The sequence below is a fragment of the Podarcis raffonei genome, chromosome 4, assembly GCF_027172205.1.
Source record: "Podarcis raffonei isolate rPodRaf1 chromosome 4, rPodRaf1.pri, whole genome shotgun sequence".
Classification (NCBI taxonomy): Eukaryota; Metazoa; Chordata; class Lepidosauria; order Squamata; family Lacertidae; genus Podarcis; species Podarcis raffonei.
This window is the reverse complement of record NC_070605.1, coordinates 7,887,596-7,913,802: the sequence shown is the minus strand read 5'-3', so window position 1 is coordinate 7,913,802 and position 26,207 is coordinate 7,887,596. Positions and strand designations below refer to the sequence as shown.

The window sequence follows — 26,207 nt, the reverse complement described above, 5'->3', positions numbered from 1 at the left end:
TCTGAACAAATGAGGGCAGATCTCTCAAAGGCAAGGAAAACACAAAAACTCCAGGCACGCTTTTAGGCTATGAGGTGGGCAGCCAACCTTGCAAGATTAAGGCCCCCCACATCTATCTAGACTAAAGGGCCCCTTTAATACATTCAGTGGCCTATAGGCTCATATGTCCAAAGAGATTTGTGTTTGGCATCAGGTCGGCCAGAACCTTGGGCAAAAGCACTCTAGTAGTAGTTTGCAACTGTTCCTACCCAAGGGCCAGTATAGAGGATGTAAGGGCCACACAGCTACCTCTTGTCAGTTTACATCCCTGCAGTGTGCATCACCACATTCCCCACTAGCTAATGATGCATGGCGCGGAGGTTCACAGCCATGACTTCATCTAATAAGTGATCTCTCGCTCACAAACATGTGTACACACACACAACACACACGCAAGAGCCTTGTTTGGCCTCCTACTCCTGAATCTTGTTCACGTCCCACACCCTGAAACAGTCACATTTGCGTTCCATACACACCCCTCTTCCGGAATGCCTGCATTTGAAACACCAAGCTGAGGCCGCTCGCCCACTGCACAGATCCACTTTCAGAATGTGCTTCCGTTTGGAGCTTCACGCAGCAAAATCGCAGGGGATAATAATGCTCGAAGCTACCAACATGAGTCTGACCAAACTGCGGGAGGCAGTGGAAGACAGGCATGCCTGGTGTGCTGTGGTCCATGGGGTTACAAAGAGTCAGACATGACTAAACAACAAATACTGCTCCTTGCGCCCACTTCCAGACATTGCCCTGGATTACAAGAGCATATAGCAGATCTCTGTTTGCAAGAGGGCTAGAGCTCTTTTGCAACTGGTGTGTTTCCTTCAAAAAGGAGGAAAGTCCCAGAATACTACTGGGCGCCCCTTGGGCCATAGGGCTACTTCAATAGTCCACTGCAAGGAAGTTAAGAGCCAAACTGATACATGTGCAGGTGTGCCATGCAGGTACATTACATTCCTCAGGGTGCTCAGATTGGCTTCGCTTTCCTTCCAAGCGGATGATCAGTCAAAAATCTGGGTTTGTTCCTATATAATTTGTGGAGTTGTTCTTTGTGCCTCTTGTCATGAAATCTTGATGTCCCCACAAAGAAAAGTGCAGCCTTAGGCAGTCTCTTGTCTGAGACCACATGACCTTTTCGCAGCATATCCTGGAAGGAGACCGCTGGTGTGAAGATACCACATGGGTAAAGCTTTGCTTCCCTACCTTTCCACAGACTGTCAAGACCTAGACCATGCTTTTCCAAATTCAGCCAGGGCCATATCACACACCTGACTTCGCCATTGCTTCTGCCATCCCAGTTTGCCAACAGGTGTACCTGTAGATACCTGGCACTCACTTAAATCACTTGTACACCCCGAGGGTGTACTGATCAAAAGTCTAACATCCATGGGTGAAGAAGCCTTCACTCTCACCCATTCATTTTTACCAGTAATGAGACATGGCAGAGTGATATTCTCTGTTGTTCCATGCCAGCCTTAGGCTGGAGCCTTTAGCATTCATCTCCTGCCAGGGCCTGTGGGGCGAAAGGAACGTCACTGGGCCCTAAATGGGTCTCGAGGGCTGAGCCCCTGCAACATGCACCGGGACAACACGGAACAGACAGCCTGACTACCTGTGTGCGGTAGTGCAACAAAAGAACTGGAAAGCCACATAATTCTTCCAGTGATGATCCTAAATTCCCATTAAGAAACATGATCATCAGCTCACCCAAATTATGTTACTTGACGTGCGATCACTTGGAAAAAGTGTTCTACATTCACCAGAGATTATGCTGAAATAAGCATCTGAAGTGAACTCATACTTTCCAAGTTTTTAAGGCCCAGTTCTCCTCCTCTTGAAATGTCTTTCCAATCCCCTTTTCTTACCAAGGGGCCACATCTTTCCAAAGGGCCTGAAAAGGTCTGGTCTCCATAAGGGCTTCCTTACTGTAATGGCAGTCTTTGGCATGTTGAGAATAATACCGATTGCTCCCAGGTTTTCAGCAAGGAAACACTGCATTTTACATAAGCATTTTCTGTCTCTAACAGATCAACAAAATTTAAGGTTGCAGTTCTACTCAAGCTTACCAAAAAGTGAGCCCCACTGAAACCAGTGGGGCTTCCTTCTACCTAAATATGATAGAATGGTAAGGACCTAAGGAAATGAAGCAAAAGTGAAACCAAAAAATATTCTAGTTCTGTTCGCCAGGAAAACAAACCAATTTGGAATTAGTTCAAAGGGTGAGAGCAACACTTTCCTCCACATAGTTTTTAGAGAATTCTCTTACGTGCCAGATTTGCTTGGTCCAAGCAAGTGTCAAGGCTGATGCTAGACAGTGCCGACCGCAAGAGCTCTGCCCCTCCAGCAAACAGCTGTAGAGAGGAAGTTGCAGGATAACAAAGGAAACTCCGCAAGGCAGTTGGAATGAACGAGTCAAGCTGGAAGACAGGTGGGGGGTAGCTCTCTTGCCAGTGATTGAGGAAGCCTTGAGAAGTGTATGCCAAGTTTTAGCTTCCCACCTCCAAAGGGATACAGCAGCACAACAGAGAGACCTGGGTCTACAAGTGACTGTTGAAGTGCTAAGCGCATTTTCAAACCGCAACCTGCTTTTAGAGATTACAAGTTTTCACCCGTTGAGAGCTTCTTTCGCTCTAACCAGGCTAGGGTGATGTACTTATAGACTGTTTACTCTGTATTTCACCTTTTGTGGCTTTCAATTTTTCCTGAGCAGCAAACCCAGAGGCCTCAATGTCAATCTATCATGGTACGTAGTTCAAAGGGGCTTAAAAACACCTGCTCCTAGTGTGGGACAAACCTGGCTGATTGCAGTGGCCACTTCTGAAGTCATCGTGAGTCAACTTATCCTCTTCAAATTCTTACGACAAAGCAGGCTTGTGAAAAGCCTTCAGCAAAACAAAAAACCCTCTGTAGCACACTAGGAAACAAGCATTGCTGAAGAGATTGTAAATATGACACACTTCCACATGTGGAAACTTTAACTTGCTGACCAAGTGAGCACTGGTTAGGGTGGGTGTCCAGAAAATACTATCAACACCACCTATCTCCAATTCAAAACCCACTTTAAATGGGACAGTTTAGCCATCTGCATTGGGCCTTTCAACTCAGCAATCTCAAAAACCAGACCCTGGAAGAGTTCAACAGAATCCACTCTCCACGGCCGTCTCATTCACACAACACATCCGCACACATTTCCAGTCACAGAAGTCGTTCCACAGCTGTCATAGTTTATATCCCCAAAGCTGTGCATGAGGAGGAGCAAGAGGAAGGCTTGGGACAGCAAACAAATCGCCACGGTAGTGAGAGAGACTAGGTGCAATTTCTCTGCCTTCAGTTCTGTCTCGCCAGAGTGGGAAGACTTGTAGCTGTACACTGCAAATCTGACTCCTATTAACATGGCCTTGGGATCAAAAAATAATCTATGGCAATGCAAACGGATTGTGCCAGGTCTTAAGAGATGGACAGCACAAATAGCAGCCACAGATCTGGCAAAAGGTTATTAGTTTGGGGTCTGTATAAACAGCCCTCCATAGATGTGAATGCTCAATAATACACTGTATATTTAAATACATTCCTGTGTATCCCACAGTTCCAAGTGACTAGCCTCCCTCCCTCTCAAGGCTGCTCCTGAGGTTAAAATATCACTTACAGCAACTGGTTTCAGTGACAAAAAATGCCAATCCAATAGTGTCATCTACTCGCAACCTGGAAGCAGTTTGCATACCAATGGGACTCGGCTGCAGACACGGGTCTATGCCCTTCTGATCAGTGAAATTTAAATGCATTCCTGTGAGTGGGTCTGAAGAGTCTCAGAAGCAACTTCAGTAAAAAGAATAAAGTGTAGCCTACATCTGTGCAAAGACCTTGACTGTAGCGTGAACTGGATTTAACTCACCTTACCATAAAAAAAAAGGAAACGCAATTGGGGGAGGGGGGGAGGTAGGATAACAAAACAGGTATTCCTCCTTCCCAGATCATTTTGACCAACCTCACATTAACTAGAAAAGGCAACATTGTTCAATAAGTGCTACTTTGCACCCGTGGTGCTCTTTGACCGCAGGAAATACTGATCTGCTCTTCCTTTCCGCCTTGCCACTGTCCTGTTCTCGCTGTCAAACTTCCGCTGGAGCTGCAAGGCCAGCCGGCGGTCTTCCTCCTCCTGCTTCAGCCTCTGCTCCATCTCACTCCTCCTCCTCTTCCTCGGGGGTTCGGGAGCAGCCAGCGCCCCGTGGTGACAGGCCACCTGCCTCAGTCTCTTGACCGAGCCGGCCTGTTCCAAGTGCTTCATTTTGCACTGTCTCTTTCGGCCCCTCCTCAAAGGCGAGGCCTCGTCGCCGAGGGCTTTCTCAATACAGACGCCGTTCGGGAAGTTGCTCCGCTCACTTTCGTTCAGGTACTTCAGCTGCTTCCTGCCGGCTGCCTTGACCGATGGGCCGAGGGCCCCATTCTCTGGAAACTCTGAGCTGACTCTAATCACTTTCCGGGTCACCATTTTGGCATCGATGTTCAGACACGTTTCCGTCTGCCGCAAGGCTGCTTTTGCGCTGGGGACCTCAGAAATCCTGGTGTTTAGGTTGTTTTCGTTGTGTCTCGCTACGGGTGCTTTGGGGTGATCTTCCACTGCCTCCAAGTCTCTCCTGATATTGCCAGAGCTTTCAAACTTTGAAACACAGACGGAAGGAGAACAGTCTGTCGCTGCCTGCACGTGCGTGATGGTTTCAGGCGGCAGCACGTCGTTTGATATCTGCAGGGGCTCCTTGACGAGTGAGTTCGCGCTAGGAACCAGAAAATCTTCCCCCGCCTCTGGGGCCAGGGATGTTAGGGTGGCTTTAGAAAGAGTCTTTTTCACCTGCCGTTCCTGGAAGATCTGCTCCCATTTTTTCAAGATCCTGGGACTGGCTTCGTAAGTGGTTGGCTTCTGTAAACTCCTCGTTAGGTTCCTCGGAGTAGACTTGATAATTAGGGGACTGAGAACTCCACCGTCGGGAAGCTGCTTTGGAGGTGTGCAGGGGGAACAGACAATGGGCTTGAAGTGATTGAGTTCTTCTGAAATGCTGTCATTGCTCTCGGGGCTGATAGAGCGCTCTGGCTTCTGGAGGACGGAGAAGGAAGCAGCTGCATGGAAGACAAGGCGCTTATCAGCTGTTAGGTCTGGGGCGGAGAGGCAGCGATTGTTCTGGGTGGACGATAAAACTCCAGCGAGGGGAGCAGGTGCACCAGATAACTGGTTTATCTGCAAGGAGCAAGCGGGTATCATTATTAACTAATTTATACACAGCTTAATGCCAAAAGGGGTTTACAAAGTACAGTGGTACCTTGGTTTACAACCACAATCTGTTCCAGACGTCCGTTTGTAAACCAAAACAGGTTGTAACCCAAGGAGCGCTTTCGCCAATGGGGCCTCCAAAATTTTTTTGTTCGTAATCCAAATAAAATGGGTTGTAATCCCAAAAAAGGTTGCAAACCGGGACACGCACCTCCGGGTTTGCCGTGTTTGTAATCCAAAACGTATGCAAACCAAGATACCACTGGATAAATACGATTTTCAGATTATGTTGAGAACTGCTACTGCTGCACATTAACATGGAAGGCAGATTCAGGCTAATAATGAAAACAGCTGTAATACAGCCCTCCAAGCACATTACAAAAAAAGGGGGCAAATTCCACGTTATATATCATTAAAAATGGGGATGGGAAATCAAACTGTCAATATCATGACGACGTTATACAAAACTATGGTACAACCACACTAGATGTACTGCGCAGTTCTGGTCAACACACACCTCAAAAATGACAGTGGAGAGCTGGAAGGTTAAAAGAAACCCACAATTGAAGTGATTGTGGGGCTGGAGCAATTCACCAACGAGGAGAAGTTTCACAACATTTGGGGATTAATTCAGTGAAAAGGTGGATAAAGAGGGAGGCATGATAGTGGTGTATAATGTTTATGGATGGTGAAGGCAAAGGGGACAGAGACAGAATAGTGCAGTACAATAGGAAGAACCCAAGGTTATTTGATGAAGCTAGATGATGGAAGATTCAGAACAGAAAGAAGAAAGTTCTTATTCACACAGCGCATAGATAAAACTATGGCATTCACTCCCAAATGATGTAGCGATGTCCCAAACTACAGGTGACTTTAAGGGACAAATTCAGAGAGGAAGAGGCTCCCACTGGTTGATAACCTCCACTACAGGAGGCAGTAAAAGCCTCTGAAATGCCCCTGAAAACCAGTTGTTGGGATTTGCAAGTAGGAAGAGCGCTATTGCACTCAGGGTCCTGCCTAGGGGTGTCTTATGGGCACCTCTGTGAAAAGAGGGTGCTAAGCTAGGTGGGTCTTTGGCTTGAGTCAACAACAAACTGCCACATGGAAGCACCCACAGGACCCTCTGCAGTAGTAAAGGAATCTGTCAACACACACACATTCAGTATTACAGAAAGCCAGCAGATGCAGCAGTCCCCTGGTCAAATCAAAGACTCTTTGCAATATAGCTCAGGACATTTTGAGGCAGTGGAACCCAACACGATAGCCACCATTTTCAAAACCATCATCACCTTTGTTCTGACTGGAGCTGATCTTTGCCTGCTTTTGGATCTTTCTCGAAGGGTATCGTTGCAACTCTGGCTCCTTTCTACCTTGGAGCTCAAGCTTCTAAAAAAAGGTAAAGAAAACAAAAGTTTAATGGCACAATAAATTAACACAATGCCTACATAATGCTATCATTAAACACCAGTTTGATCTTTGTGCAACATGTTCCTCTTCGTCTCACTTGGAGGAAGGTACAGGCACAGACCCACAGTATATATGCAGGTAGACTTACATGTATTGAACAAGGTACTGTTCTGGTTCAGCCCTCTATCTAGAAATCATATTTCACCAGTTTTAGTTTTATTGCTTCTAATGGACTGAGCTTTATTTTAAATGTTGTGAACCCATTAGTAATAAGGATACTTCAGATATGGTATAAACACCATTTATTTTTACTAATGGCCCATGACCTACAGAGAGCCCCCTCACCCAGAACATGAAGGGGCTGTGAAATCTTTATAGAGAGGAGCTCCAACTGTTCAGCATTTCTGGTCCACATGATTGCCAAGATGATTGCAAAGCAGGCAAACAAAATCCAGCTAAATTGCCCTTTCACGCAACACTGCCCCCCTTTTTGTTGTTTAGTCATGTCCGACTCTTCGTGACCCCATGGACCAGAGCACGCCAGGCACTCCTGTCTTCCACTGCCTCCCGCAGTTTGGTCAGACTCATGTTTGTAGCTTCGAGAACACTGTCCAACCATCTCGTCCTCTGTCGTCCCCTTCTCCTTGTGCCCTCCATCTTTCAACAGGCTTCTGCTGCTGAAGGCTTTAAAACTACAAGATCTGTATAAGGAATTCAGTATTTCACCTCTATGCATAATATGCATTAACACTTCTATTTTCCCCCCTCTGGTGGCCAGTAGGCAACTGTGCTATCTTATTTATAATCCTACAGTTTTGAATGAATCACCCAGAAGGCTCTTCTGTTGTTTAGTCGTTTAGTCGTGTCCGACTCTTCGTGACCCCATGGACCAGAGCATGCCAGCCACTCCTGTCTTCCACTGCCTCCCGCAGTTTGGTCAGACTCATGTTTGTAGCTTCGAGAACACTGTCCCACCATCTCGTCTTCTGTCGTCCCCTTCTCCTTGTGCCCTCCATCTTTCCCAACATCAGGGTCTTTTCCAGGGAGTCTTCTCTTCTCATGAGGTGGCCAGAGTATTGGAGCCTCAGTATTGCCCCCCCCCTTAGAGCTCCACAAAAACCAGGAGTCACAACTTCCTTGTGCCCCAGTCCCTGTAAAACATCTGCATAAATGTGCACACAATTTCGAAGTGGTTTCTAATTTGCAGTTTATTCCAGGAACAAATTCCGGGCCACTATAACACTGTCCAGAGTCATCTGCTCACTCTCCTAATATTCCCTGCCCCACCTACCTCCACTGTCTTAGCTGGAACTTTCCCCTAAAGACAACCCAGAAAGTGACCAAGGACTTACTCTGCCACCAATGCTATTGAATAGGTGCTTCCCTTGGAGACAAAAGCTGACCGATGTGCAGATTTGCCCTGGAATGGTTCCTCATTCTCGGAATCAGAGAGGCGTTCCGGAAACTGAAGGGATCAAGGAAAGATTAGTTGACACTTTCCTTATTTATAACAATATTTTAAACCGCCAACTCACAAAAAGTACCAATGTGGCATACAGTGGACCACAAACAGCCTCACTCTGGCAATTCACTGCTTCTTCCAACAGTGTTTTGAGCCTCCGTTCCGCAGAGCAGTTACGTTTGAAGTACGCGCTGAGTGGAGGGGGATTTGTTGGCTGTAACCAAATTTGAGACAACGGTAGAAGAACAAAAGAAGAGCCTTTCTGCTGGATCAGATCAAAGACCATGTTGTCAAGCATCCTGCTTCCCTTGGTGGCCAACTAGATGCCCCTGGGAAGCCCAAAAGCATGATACTGCCTCTGTGCCTGAAGGTGATTTACATCACTGTCAAATAGATTTCTACATGCTCATCACTGCAAAGTCTCAGGGAAGTCTTTTTAGGGAAGCTTTTAATGTTTGATGTATTACATTATTTTAATATTTTTGGAAGCCGCCCAGAGTGGCTGGGGAAGCCCAGCCAGATGGGCGGAGTATAAATAATAAAATTGTTGTTGTTGTTGTTTTTATGTAAAAAAACTCACAACAGTAAAATCCTGACCAGTATATAGCCACATGGTTTCAGAGTTAAGGGACTAAAATACAGTGGTACCTCGGGTTACGAATTTAATTCATTCCGGAGGTCCGTTCTTAACCTGAGGCGCACTTTTGCTAATGGAGCATCCCGCTGCTGCACAATTTCCGTTCTCATCCTGGGGCAAAGTTCTCAACCCAAGGTACTACTTCCGGGTTAGCGGAGTTTGGAACCCAAAGTGTTTGGAACCCAAGATACCATTGTAATATGGCAGCTATGGCTATCCACGACTAATACGTCATGATGGCTAGATTTATATCCAACATCACAGGGAGTATGCCTCTGAATACCAGTCACCGGGGAATTAGAGAGGGAAAGGGATACTAGCCAATCCAGTTTCTATGCCTGGGTCCTAAAATCCTTAGCTCATCAACATCCCATGGGAGATTACTCTGTACCTCTTGATACACATGTCTGAAAGCGAGTCCTACTGAAATCAACTAGGCTTTCTTTTGAGCAAAGTTTTAAGGTTAGGGTTGTGATCTAGGTAAATCAGGGGTCGGCAAAGTTTACCTTGCCTGGGCCGGTTCACTCCAGCGGAGATCCCTCCGTGGGCCGGATCGCATGTATGAGAGAGAGAGAGCGCGCCCGCAATTTCCGGTGTTTGCACAGACACGATTTCTGGCGCCACGGAATAAAGTCCCCGCACCGCGCTGTGCCAGTTTAGTGCAGTGCATGGGCAGCTTGGTTCGGGGGCGGCTCGGGAGCCTGTTAAACAACCCCCGTGGGCCGCTTGTGGCCCATGGGCCTTAGGTTGCTGACCCAAGTTAGATGCCCCCTTCTCCCATCCCACTCAGCATTTTGTCCGCACATTCATGTAGTTATAGCTAGGGAAGAGGAGCCCGCTCAGCACTTTCAATCCCTGCAGTCCATGTTCGTGGGAATCTTTGTCCTGCGTTGGTTCACACAGCTGAACAACAAAATCTGTGGCTTCCTACGGCAAGACGTTCCGGAGGAAACAAGGTCTCAAAAGTTCCTCCTTCAATTCTGCACTGAATTTGGTGTGGCCATGAACCTGACAATAAAGTCCCAGGAGAAGACAGTGTGCCATCGTCACGTGACATAGACCCTAGTGTCTGCAAGATATTTCTAGGAGGAACACCCAAATTATTGGCTTCTGCATTAAAAGCAGCAGTAATTTTTTTTATCCTACATCCACCATATGGACTGTAGCTTATGGTTACCAGATTCTTTTCAATGAATCTGGGGACACTTTTTTTTTTAGGAAGCTGAGTAGCAACAGGGAGTCAGTAGTGGGGATGGCGAGGCAAAAGACCCTGGGCCCAAGCACACGTGCATATTGTATAAAGGCGCAAAGCCCTTCTTTTGCACCCTGTGAAACATAAATGTGCAGAGTTTTAAAAAAACTGGACAACGGTGTGCCGCATGCCTGTGACTCCTGAGCCTCCCCCGATCTCCTGCCCCCTTCCCCCTTTGTTTTGACAGATCGGGGAGGCTTGGGAGTCACGGGCGGGTGGCTGTTGCCCAGGAAGGGCGCAAGGTGCACGGTTTCTCTGCCAGGCAAGGTGCAAAGCCCTTCTTTTGGACCCTGTGAAACATAAATGTGCAGTTTTTAAAAAACTCTGCAACTCCCGAGCCTCCCCCGATCAGTCAAAACAAAGCGGGAAGGGGGCAGGAGATCTGTACCGCCGGATGTCCCCAGTTCTCCTTCGGCAGTGGCAGTCAGCAGCCCAGAGTCAGCCTAGTAACGCAGTTGGCTCCGGCTGGCTCTGGGCTGCTGAGGATGCTGCTGCCACGTTTCCCGGGGACAGATTTGCAAATCTGGGAACTGTCCCCGGGAACTGGGGACATCTGGTAACCCTACTGTAAATAAATCATAGTATTTGGGGGGGGGCACTGCACATGCTTTGCCCACAAAAGGTTCAATCTCTGATGCCTCCAGGCTACCCTGGCTATAGCAGGTAGTTATACAGGGTTTTTTTGGTGGCGGGGAGGCAAAGCAGCATAGCACAACCCACAGTTACTTACACGTTCTTGGGTCATTTTGACCATTAAGGACTCCTCTTTCTTCTGATCTTCTGTTTTTCTTTTCCCTGCATCAGTCGTGTCCTCAACAATCAGCTTGTGAATAAAATCATCAGAGGTCCTCTCTTCTTGCAGTTTTTCATCCCTCAACTAGAAGCAAATGAGAATTCATCTCCTGGTTTAATCTTGCTTTGGCTGCTGCTCTTTTTTAAAAAAATGCAGCTGTTTTATTACTGCGGCTACATTTGGGTGCCACAGTTAAAGAGAGACATTGACCAACTGCAGTGTGTCCCAAGACGGGGGACCAGGATAGTGAGGAGACTGGAAACCAAACTGTATGACAAATGATGGAAAGACCTGGATCTCTTTAGCCTGGAGAAGTGACTTTTACACTGATTTTAAGGCAAAACCTTCCAAAGCAGTTAATGTAACTTAAAAACAAAGCAATCTATTGAAATACAATAAAACAGCTGAAGAACAGTAACGTTAAATCCAGATAAAACACATCATTAAAACCCGAAAACACTAAAAGGCGGAAACAAATGAAGATAATCTTCACCTAGCACTGAAAAGGTCTGACTCTGCATCATGTAGACCTCCCTGAGAAGAACGTTTCGGAATCCAGGTCCCACAATCAAAAGGCCCCTATTGTGGTCACCACTCACCTTGCCTGGAAGAGGCACCTAAGTTGGCTCATGGTAGCCATTTTAGAAATATAATTACTTATTTTTGGTGTTGCAAGGTTCTGCTTTTTAAAAAATAAAAAATAAGGCAGTTATTATGGGGAAGACTGGAGCTGCAGCTGTTTCTCATGCAGAAAAGTCTCAGGAACAATCCCTGACATGTCCAGGTAGAGCTGGAAATGTCTTGTCTGAAACCCTGGAGAGAGACGGCCGGTCAGTGTCGACAATATTGAGCAAGATGGAGCAAAGGTCTGACTCCTATTTTCCTATCTATTATGCGAAAATTATAGTGAAAAGATCAGGTGTAGCATAGGACTAAATCCCAAGACTTGGCAGTAACTCCTGAATTTAGGCACGGGACAAGTCCCACCTGAGCATAGGTTTAGGAATCTGCTTCCTTTGGGCATAGTTTAAAGTTCAGAAAAGGTGTTTAAACCTTGAGAGGAAGCACATTTAAGCTCTGCCAGTGTGTCTGAAGAAAAAGAGCAGGGCCAGCAAGCCAAACAGGAAGTGGACAAAAAGCTGTCTCCCAACTAACTGCACACGTGGCAGAGTCCGGGCCCCAGAAACACTTGAAAACATTTTCTCCTCAATTGCTGCAAAGGAAATCATTAGAACTATTGCCAGAAATGCTTCTACAGCATGAAGAAAATCTTAGTACAGTTTCAACAAGGAAGCTGCGTAGGATATGCAATTCCCAGCTTCCCTTTCCTAAAGTCACCGGGCTTCTGCTGCTGAAGGCTTTAAAACTACAAGGAATTCAGTATTTCACCTCTATGATACTGCATGCATAACATTTCTATTTCCCCCCCTCTGGTGGTCAGTAGGCAACTGTGCTATCTTATTTATAATCCTGCAGTTTTGAATGAATCACCCAGAAGGCTCTTCAAGGAGGATTAAAAACTAAGAACTATTTCTATTGGGCAACTGGGTGCTTTACCAAGGAAAGTACATGGGGCCTAGAGTCCCTCTGGAGAAAATTAAAATGGTGGGTAGCTAGGGCACTGCTTTGTAGTGTGCCCAACCACCCAGTGAAAATAGTTTTAAGGAGGAGATGGTAAGGCCAAAAAGAGCAATGGAGATGGAAAAAGAATGATGGAAGAGGTGAGAGTAATGAGCAGAGCGTTAACGAGGAATGAGTAAGGGTGTGAGGATCAATCAAGCCTGGTTTGCACAATGTCTTCCACCCCACAAAAGACAAAACACTTGCACAACACAGGCACACACAGCACCCTGCAGGCATGTGTCCTCCTTGCTTTTCCATGGGCCTGGCAAATGTAGAATCCCGTGGAAATAAAACAAAGCAACTTGAATTTATAATAATAATAATTTATTATTTATACCCCGCCCACCTGGCTGAGTTCCCCCAGCTACTCTGGGCGGCTCTCAACCGAATATTAAAAACATGATACAATTTGTGTGATTTTTACAAGGGATCCCCCCAAACGCGTCCATGGGTGCGTACTGTCATTTTGTTGGCACCCCATGTAAAAATCTCGCAAGACCCACGAAGATCCATGACTTGGATCAACATCTGTGTGTCATGACAGCACTGGGAGTGGCAAGGCAAGAAGAGAAACTGAGGTGTACAGCTCTGGCACACTCTCAACATTCCACAGGTCTACAAGGGTTGGGAGCTCTTGCATAATAATTCGCAGAAAGCATGGAAAACATTGCGCAGTTATCTCCTTTGCTCCACCTAATCTCTTTCTCTCATCCTCTACCACGGCTGAGAAAGATTCCCACAAAATGAAACAGAAGTTCTCAACTGTGCCCAAGCAAACCTCCTTAGTCAAGGAAGAGAACAACAATTAACATACTTTAAATCGCCCTCAGTAGTAAAAGACTGCCCAAATTCACATTTACAGAGATGTGTATAAATTTGATGTAAATAAATGGAGAGATAGATAGATAATTGATCTGACATTTAGAAAGAGAAGACAACAGAAATCTGCAAGCGTCTACGGCATGCCTTAACACCCCTGAATGCAAAATGCTTATTAAAAATAGGGTATGGATCCTATCAGCCCCCAAGAATATCTGTCAGTAAAATAAAAGGATGAGCACAAAATAAACACCGGCTCTATGCTGGAGACAGATACACACTAGGCACATGTAGCAGTGACTGCTTTAAACTTTAACAGCCATAGACCTAGAAGAGGGGCAGGGCACATCTGGCCCTCCAGATGTTGTTGGACTCCCACCTCCCACTAAGCCCCACCAGAAGGTCCAAAGTGTTGGGGAAGAAGAAGAAGAGGAGGAGTTTGGATTTGATATCCCGCATTATCACTACCCGAAGGAGTCTCAAAGCGGCTAACATTCTCCTTTCCCTTCCTCCCCCACAACAAACACTCTGTGAGGTGAGTGGGGCTGAGAGACTTCAGAGAAGTGTGACTGGCCCAAGGTCCCCCAGCAGCTGCATGTGGAGGAGCGGGGAAGCGAACCCGGTTCACCAGATTACGAGTCCATCGCTCTTAACCACTACACCACACCTGGTGCAGATGGGTGGTGGACTCCAGAAACTTCTGGAGGGCCACAAATTGCCCATCCTGGTCTTGATGATATGGCTGCAATAATTTATCACAGAATGCAACTGTCTTACCTTTCGTAGCTGGCTTTTGTATTCCTCATGCAGCTCTCCAGGCTTGCTTAATGTGATGGGTGCTCTGAATATAAAATCTGCAGGCAGAAAGAGGGGTGGAGTTGTTGTTTAGTGTTTTGAGCATTCACAGAAATGCTACAGAAATGCAGTTAAGCATGGTTATTCTTACTACTATATCAGAAATTTGTTTTTTCCTCATACTGGGGCTCACCACAAGGAGATGAAACCACTTGGCAACTGCAAGCTAAAATAACGACCCAAAAAGCAGCCCTCAGCCTCTCAAAACTTTTTTTAAAAATCAAGTGCAACAATGGTAGCCTACCTATGCAACTTGAGTGAAACTAAGGAGGGTTCGCGCACACAGATGTCCTGCAGCTGGAGAGCAAAATGTCGCACTACCTCCTGTGCCATCTCTAGTAAAAAGCTCAACAGCAACTTTAAAAACCACACCCACTTTGGCAAAACACATGCCCAGGCAAGTCACTCGCTGGAACCAGAGATTCTCTACAAAGGAATTCAAGACCAAGTCACCCATAAAGCCATCCAGTTTTATCTCAGCATGTTTGCAAAGAAGAGACTATCGCAAAACAAATATAACTCACTGATAAGAAGCTGAAAAGGGACAGGTTAGCCAATCCACAATTTGTGCCCACACAGTACCACCAGCTAGCTTTAAGAAAACTTTCCACATTTAAGTTACAAAACACAGGACCCATTTCAGTATCACGTGGGCATGTTTATTTTCAAACGTTAAGTGTGTGGACATGAGTGCAAGAAGCAAAAATCAAAAATGTACCGTGTGCCTCTGTCACCGCCCCATCTTCTAGGCATCAGCTTGGACTACAGACACCCATTTGTGATATATTGCCGGGTCAAAAATTATGAAGCCATTATCACAATATGAACTTCAAACTGGTTTTGGACGATTTATCGACATATTGCCCAGCCCTAGATGACATGGGGGTGACATGTGTACAGCACCCCAAAAAGGTGTCTGCATCCAGCATTGAACGTACATTACATGCGTTAAGGGACTTATGTCAATTCTTTCCCTAACAAACATTTGAAAAGTCAGGATTTTCCAGAAAGTCAAAGAGTCTCTAAATGTGCTCTCCTTTATACAAAGGAAGCCTGTCCTGAATTTCCCTATCACTTGAAAGGGAGCATGATTGTATAACAGAGTGGAAATGCTTAAAGGGAACCACGTCTGCCTCTCAATAGTCCTTTCTAGTGGCAAAATGTATCTTTTACTTTCCAGACAGGTGAGTTTGCCTTTCTTGGCACAAGGTCACGATAAATCTATAGGGGGAGGAGCATGTGTGTGCACACACACCAAGATTCCCACACCAGCAGCACCCATAACACAGGCATGCACAAAGCTACACAGCCAGTCAGCTGCAGTGAGCAAAATTTATCTGCCGGGGCCCAGGGAAGCCTCACAACACATGGATTTTTTATTTATTAAAAAAAATCATTTAATGGTTTAGCACCAGTGTTGAAGCAATGATTCTTCAACATCAACTTCGTTGGACTAGTCATGTTGTGTGGATGCCTGATTGTCTTCCAAAGCAACTACAGTGGTACCTCTAGATACGAACGGGATCTGTTCTGGAGCCCCATTCGCATCTAGAAGCAAACGTAACTAGCAACAGCACATCTGCGCACATGTGGGTCGTTTTTCACCGCTTCTGCGCATCCACGTGATGTCATTTTGAGCGTCTGAGCAAGCGGCGAAACCCGGAAGTAACACGCTCCGTTACTTCCGGGTTGCCACAGAGCGCAACTCGAACGCGCTCAACCCAAAGCGCATTCAACCCGAGGTATGACTGTACTCTATTCCGAACTTAAAAATGGAAAGCGTAATGCTGGTGGTCAACAAAAGAGGTTTAAAGACATGTCTCAAGGCAAATCTAAAAAATGTAGTATAAACACTGACAACTGGGAAACACTGGCCTGTGAGCGCTCCAGTTGGAGAACAGCCTTGACCAAAGGTTTCATGGGCTTTGAAGACACTCGAACTCAGGACGCACGGGAGAAACGTGCTAGGAGGAAGGCATGCTTGGCAAATCCACACCGTGGCCTCCACAGTCACTTACGGACTCATTGTTAAAACCGTGTTTATGGAAGACACTCTCACTTGGCTACGAGGGATCGCCAAAGAAGAAGTGTGTGTATGGAGAGACAGATCTAGCAACTTTGTGTACTCGTGCAAGGTTCCCCTAAGACAAAACAGCATGTCCCCATGGGCCGACATTGCTCTGAAGTGACCCAACATTGGGTTGCATGAAATCTGACAGAACTGTTGCTCAAGACTAGGCAGAATTTCCTAGATTAACAAAACAAAATCCAGTTTCCTATTTGAGGAAGTTTAATGACAGGGCAGGGCCTAAAAGCAGAAGACCCCCTCTGAAGTTTAGCAGGTCAGAGTTTGGTCAGTGCCTAGATGTTTAAAGCTAGGGCAGAAAAACTGACTTTGAATAAACTATTTCTTAACATGTTTGTGACAGTTTACTGCATTTAGTTTACCTGAAACCATGCCATACACAATCTTGACATAGAACACTTTTTCCATTCTGATAATCCAATTTAGATAGAAGAGCTGGATATTGCAAACAAATGTAACCTGGTACATATGATAACAGAAAATAAATTAATTCAAGTTTCATTTGCAATTTCCCAAAATCAAACCAACAGCGGAATGTTGCTGTGCACTCCCCCCGCCCCGCAATTACAACCCCTATTTTGTGTGCTCAAGAATCAGCCAGTGACTTCTGTTCAAAGAAAGAAAGCCAACCATTGAGACCTGAAGATCCACAAGACTCCACCTTAACTCTTTGTGTCCCCCTCAGGTGACATCACTTGAGTGGCAAAAGTGCAACTTGCAGGCCAAAGCTCAACACAGCATTATCTGAGGAATTCTCCTGAACTGAATAGTCAGTTTCAAAAAGCAGTTTTCAGAAAACCTGTCAAACTACACCTAACCCAGACTTTCCATCCAACACTAAGCTATTCATTCTTTTCTGTAGTTGTACAGCAGACCAGAACAACCAGAAACTGTCAATTTATGGGGAGGGGGGAGCTGATAAAATTAGTGGCACTGAAGTGCTTGTAGAGATGAAAAGGTTTCAGTGTAGGTAACACAAAGTTTTATGGCACACTGGAATCTAGGGACCTGTTGCACAAGGAACACTCTCTCAATAACAAGAAAGAAAAAAGAAGGGTTCAGCCCTGGACACAGGTCAGACAAAATGAAGGTAATCTGGTTAGCGGAGATCCAGCCCAGACAAGTAAAGGAAAATGGCACAAAACTGAATTTACTCATGACATCTGATTCAGTGCCCAAGGTAGTGGTGGTTGTTAAAACCCATCAAATCCCTTGCTTTAGGACAGTAACAACCTTGCCGAAGGCGGTAGGAATTGGAGAATAACAGTAAGTCCAGGTGACCCTTGCACCTTTGACCAGAGAAGGGACAGTGCCATTCCCTGTATACACACCTTAGGAAAACCTTTCCCCCATACTATCACTGTCTCAATTCACTAATCATCTTCTTTTTGGCAGCATTATGTGTCCAGCATACATTATGTAGCTCAGTAGGTAGAGCATGAGACTCTTAATCCCAGGGTTGTGGGTTCAAAGCCCATGTTGGGCAAAAGTGTCCAACATTGCAGGGGGGTGAACTAGATGACCCTTGTGGTCCCTTCCAACTCTACAATTCTATGATTTAATTCTATGTCCAGAACGTTCAATACATCTACCCACAAAGTCAAGAAATATATGACCAACACAAGAAGCAAAACTAAACTCACACTTGCTCATCTCCAGAGCATGTTTAAAAGGTGCAAATTCACACTCCATGACAAAACTCTCAAACACACATACACAAAGCCCTGCTTTACACCATGCAAAATATATTTTGGACTAATTCAGCACCATGAGTGTTAGTTGTTTTCAAATACACAGGCAGAGTGACTAAAAAAAGAATCATCTAATGTTTGTGTACAATTGCAATCCATGAAAGTGATTCAAGGAGTGGCCATCGCTCCATCAATAATCAAGAACAGGAAATTAGCAGACTTAGAAACATATTTTGCATTATGCATCATTACACAGCCAACCTCTTGTTCTTAGGAACATCACCTCACTAAGTGTTACATTGTTCTAATAACACTGTGCTCCACAAACAATTAGTGATGCATGTGCCTTTTCCTAATGTGCATGACTATCACACCCAATTTCTCTTTACACTGATGTGGCCCCACGTGTACGACACAATACATTTCTTGGGCTTTCAATGCTACATTCTCCTCTGTCCACCCCTCCTTTCAACACCTGACTCAAAGCAAACCTCACACACCCAGTCAATCAGGCACTAAATTTATCACAACACCCGAGACCCACAAAGGCTGTACTGTTTGGTACCTCTGGTTAACACGTACTTGAAAAGCCTCACAATAACACGCCCAGCACACTGCCCATGCCCCATAGCCAACGGATGATCAACCCGTGTGGTGTAGTGGTTAGAGACTAGGAGCTGGGAGGCCAGGGCTCAAATCCCAGCTCAGCCATGAAACTCGCAGGGTGACCTTGGGCTAGTTCTCAGCCTAACCTACCTCACAGGGTTGTTGTGGGGGGGAAATGGGGAGGAAGAATACGCCTTGAGCAACTTGGGAGAGAAAGTGGGATACAGTGGTACCTCTGGATGCGAACGGGATCCATTCTGGAGCCCCGTTCGCATCATGAGCAGAACGCAACCCGCGTCTGTGCATGCGCATGACATCATTCTGAGCGTCTGCGCATACGTGAACAGCAAACCCCGGAAGTAACCCGTTCCGTTACTTCTGGGTCTCCGCAAGACGCAACCTGAAAAGATTTAACCTGAAGCATCTGGGTTAAAGCACAGAGCCTAGGACTTGCCGATCAGAAGGTCGGCGGTTCGAATCCCCGCGATGGGGTGAGCGCCCATTGCTCGGTCCCTGCTGCTGCCCACCTAGCAGTTCGAAAGCACATCAAAGTGCAAGTAGATAAATAGGTACCACTCTGGCAGGAAGGTAAACGGCGTTTTGGTGCGATGCTCTGGTTCGCCAGAAGCGGCTTAGTCCTGCTGGCCACATGACCCGGAAGCTGTATGCCGGCTCCCTCGGCCAATAAAGCGAGAGGAGCGCCACAACCCCAGAGTCGGCCACGACTGAACCTAATGGTCAGGGGTCCCTTTACCTTTACCTATGACTGTATAAAGGCAATAAAGAAAGAAAATTGAACAGGGCATGTCTGGAGACTGTTCCCCTGAATGACCCGCCCCTGCGAGGAAGAAATACACACACAAGACTCCTTCACTTCACAAGATACACTTCAGACAGATGCCAACTGTGCCAAGGGGTGAGGACAATGCAAAAGATAAGAATGCAAACATAAAGGAGCCACAGCCAATTGCAACTGACGGCACAATACATGTGCTTGTTACACTCCTCCTTTGAGTGCTTCAAAGATGTATAAAACATGGACCTCCAGCACACGGCTGATGTTTTAAAACAAACACACACCCACACCCCAATGTTGTGGTTAGCAAATTCCTTAAAATCATTCTTTTTTTGGGAGCAAACTTGCATTTTGTAACTCTGGGTATTAAGGTTTAAGAAAGCGATCAATTATTTCTGGGTATTTAACCAATTCTTCCTGGAAATAAAGCTTGAAGGAATCAATTTCAGCAAGACTCGCAGAGAGTGGTTAAAAGCAAGTGGAAAACACGGGTCTTTGGGGTCACCACGCATCATCCGGCTCTCTCATTTGCTCTGAAGGCATTGCAAAACAACCACCGCAGCCACCACACGCATCTCAAGCCTGTGTCCACTTAGCTAGAAATAAATGCAATTGGGCTTCTCGGGCGAAGCCCCACGCAGAGCTGCTCTCCCCGCGTGACACAGCCCCACGGAATTTCATGTTTGCATCTTGTGTTTTTCATGTTGCGAACTGCCCCGAGATCTACGAATGCAAATTTAATTAACAAACAACAGCCACCTGCCCGCAGACCCAGGCGCCTACGCCCGCCCCCGTGAAATTTACCCATTCACACACGCGCGCCGCGCCTGGGCGCATCCCGACGTGCTTCGCTGGCAACTGGGGCGCCTGTCCAAAAAAGCCACACACCCTGAGGCTCCGCTGCCCACGTAGGCAGAAACGCGAGCAGGCCCGCGCCCAGAGAACATCAACGAGTCGCGTGCATTTCCTACTCTCACTCTCTCACACACGCACACGTAACCCATTCACACGATACGTGTCGCGCACGGGCGGGCGCCGCACCTCGCTCTGCCTGGGCGGGCGGTGGCGGAGGAGGCGGCGGCGGCGTCTCCCCTTCCGACGGGGCCCGAACCGAGGAGAAGCTGCCGAGGCGGCTGCGGCAAAACGGGCGGCCGGGGCCCTGAGGCGGGCAGCGCCGCGGCCCGTAGGCGCACCGGGGCCCGCCGCCCTCCGCCGCCGCCTCTTTCTCCTCAGGCCCGCCTTGGCGCCGCCTCCTCCGGCCCCGGCCCCGTCGCAGGAGCGGAGGCGGCGGCGGCGGAGACCCCGCGGCCCGGACGCCGAGCGCCGCCGCCGATGCTGCCGCCGCCGCCATTTTCTCACGGCGTGAGGGGAGGGAAAGGAGCCCCCGCGTCGGCCACGCCCACCTCCTCCATATTCATGAGCCCTTCCACCGCCAGCCTCCGCCTCCGCTGCTGCTTGTTTGTGATGGTGGCGGCGGGGGAGGATAGTCCGTTAATGCGCGCGCCGCGGACGACGGTTAGGAAAAGGCCCGCGCCTGCCTCGGCCGCCGCCGGAGCCCCGCCCACTTCTCCCCCCACACCCAATAGCCGGGCGAGGGTGGGTCGGCCGCGCCCAGTCAGAGGAGCGGGCCGGGAAGGAGGCTCCTCCTCCTGCTGTATAAAGTGACGCCGCGGCCCTCTCCCCCCACCGCCTCAGCCCTCACGGGCGTCGTTCGCTTTTCGCCCCGGTTTTCCCCTCAACGTTACACGGCTGCACGTTGTCAATACACGCAAATAAAGTGACTGGAAACACGCGTGTCTCTGTGTCTAGGCATACGCATATTTACACGAAAAGGGTGTATATAACGTGTGTCTCGCATATCACTGGGGAAGAGAATACAGAGACGGATCTCTCTGTGTGTTGTGTAACGGGGTATGCAGATAAAACAGATATTCACAAAAACAACGTGTTTATATAGCACACAATGTGTGTGTGTGTGTGTGTGTGATATAAAGTCTCAAACTCAGACCCATCTCAGACCTTCCAAGGCTCTCTTTTGGCCAGGGACGTCCCTGATTTACAGAAGCTGTCCTAGTTTCTGATTTTATATATATACAGGGTGAGTCTTTTAAAAGAGGCCTGTGGAACATGTATACATGTATTGTTATTGTTTCAGTTACAGATAGGTAGCCGTGTTGGTCTGCCATAGTCAAAACAAAAACAAAAATTCCTTCCATTAGCACCTTAAAGACCAACTAAGTTAGTTCTTGGTATGAGCTTTCGTGTGCATACTGGAAGGAAAAATTTTTTTTGTTGTTGTTTGTTGTTGTTTAGTCGTGTCCGACTCTTCATGATCCCATGGACCAGAGCACGCCAGGCACTCCTGTCTTCCACTGCCTCCCGCAGTTTGGTCAAACTCATGTTTGTAGCTTCGAGAACACTGTCCCACCATCTCATCCCTGTCGTCCCCTTCTCCTTGTGCCCTCCATCTTTCCCAACATCAGGGTCTTTTCCAGGGAGTCTTCTCTTCTCATGAGGTGGCCAAAAGCATCAATTCTTTGGCGATCAGCCTTCTTTATGGTCCAGCTCTCACTTCCATACATCACTACTGGGAAACCATAGCTTTACCTAGAAGGACCTTTGTTGGCAAGGTGATGTCTCTGCTTTTTAAGATGCTGTCTAGGTTTGTCAGGCGTCTTTTAATTTCGTGACTGCTGTCACCATCTGCCGTGATCATGGAGCCCAAGAAAGTAAAATCTCTCACTGCCTCCATTTCTTCCCCTTCTATTTGCCAGGAGGTGATGGGACCAGTGGCCATGATCTTCGTTTTTTTGATGTTGAGCTTCAGACCATATTTTGCGCTCTCCTCTTTCACCCTCATTAAAAGGTTCTTTAATTCCTCCTCACTTTCTGCCATCAAGTGCCATCTGCATATCTGAGGTTGTTGATATTTCTTCCGGCAATCTTAATTCCAGCTTGGGATTCATCCAGCCCAGCCTTTCGCGTGATGAATTCTGCATATAAGTGGAATAAGGAGGGAGACAATATACAGCCTTGCTGTACTCCTTTCCCAATTTTGAACCAATCAGTTGTTCCATATCCAGTTAAAACTGTAGCTTCTTGTCCCACATAGAGATTTCTCAGGAGACAGATGAGGTGATCAGGCACTCCCATTTATTTAAGAACTTGCCATAGTTTGCTGTGGTTGACACAGTCAAAGGCTTTTGCATAGACAATGAAGCAGAAGTAGATGTCTTTCTGGAACTCTCTAGCTTTCTCCGTAATCCACCAACTATAAGTACCAGTTATAGATAGAGAGATAGATAGATGATAGATAGATAGATAGATAGATAGATAGATAGATAGATAGATAGAATAGTAGCCACAATTGAAAGCATCTGAAGCATCCGTCCGGTTCAGATCAATAGTCCACTCCAGTTGGACTTTAAAAGGCAATCTCTGGTTCTGAATTAAATTTCCAGGAGCTTAAAGGACAAGATCCATCTCTTTGTGGCTTCCTGATGATTCCTCACTTTTGACTTTCATGTGTCAAAAGCTTCATCAAGACTTATTTATGTCCACAAGCCTATGCAACAGTGGCTTGAACCATTTTTTTCCAGTACCCAGCTATTTTGCAGATTTTTCTGCACTGCTTTGAATGTTTTTTTCTATTGCTGTACACACATTCTGGATATTTTGCGATTGAGCGATACATAAATATAAATACTGATTTATTTATTTTCTAACGGGAGGCAGAGAGCTAGCTGGGCAGTCCCACAGTTTGGTGCCACAACTGAGAAGGCCCTGGATTTTATTTATTTATTTGTTTAAAAGAATTTATATAATGCTTGATTTAAAAAACAAAACAAAACAAAAACCCCAAACCTCAAAGCGGTTTTACTGTGCTTCTGATAGTGGGGACATCATTCAGCCTAAGGCCTCAGGAAAACACAGCAGAGGGGAGTTGGTACACGGGATGAGGTGTTCCTTCACATAGTTATAAATAAATTCATGAATGTCAGAATCTACCGTATTTTTCGCTCCATAAGATGCACCTGACCATAAGATGCACCTAGTTTTACAGGAGGAAAACAAGCAAAAAAATATTCTGAACGAAACAGTGGATGTATGATTTTTGTGGTTCATGCTGTGGCCACAGACATGTGATCTGATGGTGAATTTGGGGTGACCTAATGCAAAAATCCTGAGGATCCATGTGGATCCATGCTTTGTAACCACATTTTTGCACCACTGCAGCCCCAGGAAACAGTGGATGCTTGATTATTTTGGTGCAGGCTGTAGCCATGGACATGCTATGTGATCTGATGGTGAATTTGGGGTGACCCAATGTAAAAATCCTGAGGATCCATGGGCTTTTACCTCCCCCTCCCAGACAGCCTCCTTTATCTCTAGCGTCCCTTATCTCTCTCCCGATCCCACCGATCAGCTGCTTCCTTTCAGCACTCCCTTCCCTCTTGTTTGCCTTAGTGTCTTTTCCTTAGCTGGAGCAGTTTTTTTGCTCCTCCTTTTCTTCTGGTTTATCTCCTCATTGATTTAGTCTTCCTGTCTCCTCTCCTTGCAAGTTTGCTGCCTTTACCTCCCCTCTCCCAGGCAGCCTCCTTTATTGCTAGCCTCCCTTATCTCGCTTCCGATCGCTTGCGATCAGTGGCTTCCTTTCAACACCCCCTTCCCTCTTTCAAAAAAAAGAAAAAAGAAAAAAAAGCATGATCTGTGTTATGTACTGAAGTTCTCACCCTGGGCCACCAGAGGGATACTGTAGATAGTTTTCACTCAAGTCCACATATGCAAATAAGGGATTGAAAGTGATGTTCAATGATTGGATAGTTACAGAAAGTTGTTACAGTTGATTTGTAGTGGAGCTCTATATAACCAGGCTGGCTGAACCCTTCAGTTCAGTTCTGTTCTGGCCTGTGAATAAACAAGAGCTGTTTGAAGAATCGCTGTGTTGTCTGATATGTTCACCTACAACTTAACAATCTGCTTTTCGCCCCTGGGCAATTCGGCTCCAGGGACAACGCATTCTCTCCATAAGAAGCACAGACATTTCCCCTTACTTTTTAGGAAGAAAAAAGTGCATCTTATGGAGCAAAAAATACGGTAGCTAATATTTGGGATAGTAAGGGAAAATGCAAGCTACAGAACGTAGCCAGCTTATTCAAACCAGCCTGGTCAAGCTGGCTGAATGCAAGCCAAGATGAAACAATGGCCAGTCATCTATGTATTTAAGAAGGTTCTCAGGTCTGGGCAAAACAGGGGTTTGCCGAGGTGTGTGAGGTGACAGGGGAAAGTGTTGTTTTACTGGAGGCTTGGCTTTTTGGCGAAAGTTGGTGGGGAAAAGGAAGAGAACGAAGGCCAAAAAACCATCTCAGTGCTAGCTGGAGGAGGCTGCACTAAGAGACCGGGAGCCGCGACTGACGGCCGCTTTGGAGCCAAGCTTGCTGAAGCTATGAAAGGGGCAACGAGAGATACTCTTGGGATATAATGTTCTGCACCCCTCCACGGCAGACTTCCCGGTGTCATTCGGAATAAATAACAAGTTGAAAGATGAAAAGATCTTTTTTAATAATTCCAGTAATTTAGCTTTAGTATGTATAATGGGACATGAATCCAATATCTCCATTCAGATCAGGTCTCTCCGTAGTTTTTAGTTTGGTAATGAGTTGTAATTCAGCAACTTCTCTTTCAAGTGTATTTCTAAAATTCTTCTGCAATAAGACAGCTACTTTAAGATCTTGTATAGAATGCACTTAGAAGCTAATTTTGGTCATCTATCCCTTTAAGAATCCCTTGCCCTTCCCTGTGGAACCAACTGCCATAACAGTCCTCAACAGTTATAAGGTTGAAGTATCTGACGAAGTGTGTATTACACACGAAAGCTCATACCTTGAAAGCTTTATATTGAGTTGATCTTTAAGGTGCAACTGGAATTATTAAAAAATGTTTTTTCATCTTGTTATTTATTATGACTATGACAGATCAACATGGCCTTCCACCTGAATCTGGTGTCATTCGTAGTTGACCTCTCCCACGCACACTGTCTTAGGCGACTTATTCCGGTTTTCAACTTCGGCTTTTGATCTCAAAACGTTCTGTTTATTGTTAAGTTGTGGGTGAACATATCAGATGACACAGCGATTCTTCAAACAGCTCTTCTTTATTCTGAGGCCAGAACTGAACTGAGCTGAAGGGCTCAGTCAGCCTGCTTATATAGAGCTCCAGTATCTTGTTACTGTAACAACTTTCTAAAACTATCCAATCACTGAACGTCATTTTCGATCCTTCATTTGCATACAAACTATCCAATCACTGAACATCACTTTCGATCCTTCATTTGCATAACTATCTACAGTATCCCCCTGCTGGCCAGGGGTGAGAACTGTAGGAATCAAGCCTAGTCAGAGGAATTGGCCACTCTCCAGGCACCCGGCTTGAGTTCCTTGTTGACCTCCCCGTCTGCGACTCCCGGCAAGATCAGGCGAGATCTCAATCGGCGATCCTCCTCTAACGTGAGAAGAACACACCACTCCTCCCCTGCCATCCCCAGGGAGGGGAGAGAGACAGACAGAAATGTATTTACATGCCTTTATTTCTGTCTTTCCAGCAGTACAGAGAAACGTGTCTGCACTCTCTTAACACCAACAGCAGAAAGAGAAAACTCCTCCCCCGTACTTCCAGTACAGGTCAGATGACACTCTGAGCTAACATCCGGTGCTCAGTACAGTGAATAGACTGTTCCACCGGAGCACGGAGAGGAATTAGAAGGAAGGACGCGATTCTTTCCTTTCCCCTCTGCTTGCCTGGAGGGGATTTGCCTGCTCTTTGTTCCGTTTGAGCATACAGCAACCGAAACAGAAGAGGGTGGGCAGGAAGACCCTGAGGCA

At 46.4% G+C, this 26,207-nt stretch overlaps 3 protein-coding genes across 3 annotated transcripts in view; 1 reads left to right on the top strand and 2 right to left on the bottom strand.

Moving 5' to 3' along the window:
- The window catches only part of POLD3 (DNA polymerase delta 3, accessory subunit), a 240,208-nt gene that overhangs the window by 92,770 nt on the left and 121,231 nt on the right, over nucleotides 1-26,207 (bottom strand). The window lies entirely within an intron of this gene.
- Nucleotides 1-26,207, top strand: part of PPME1 (protein phosphatase methylesterase 1) — a 252,123-nt gene that overhangs the window by 196,560 nt on the left and 29,356 nt on the right. The window lies entirely within an intron of this gene.
- Nucleotides 1,362-20,677, bottom strand: RNF169 (ring finger protein 169). Its single transcript, XM_053385192.1, has 6 exons — nucleotides 20,368-20,677; nucleotides 14,070-14,146; nucleotides 10,788-10,934; nucleotides 8,059-8,171; nucleotides 6,589-6,685; nucleotides 1,362-5,266 (listed from the first exon to the last, which is right to left on the bottom strand). Exons 1-6 carry the CDS (start codon nucleotides 20,675-20,677, stop codon nucleotides 4,061-4,063), a joined length of 1,950 nt encoding a protein of 649 aa, XP_053241167.1. The 3' UTR covers nucleotides 1,362-4,060.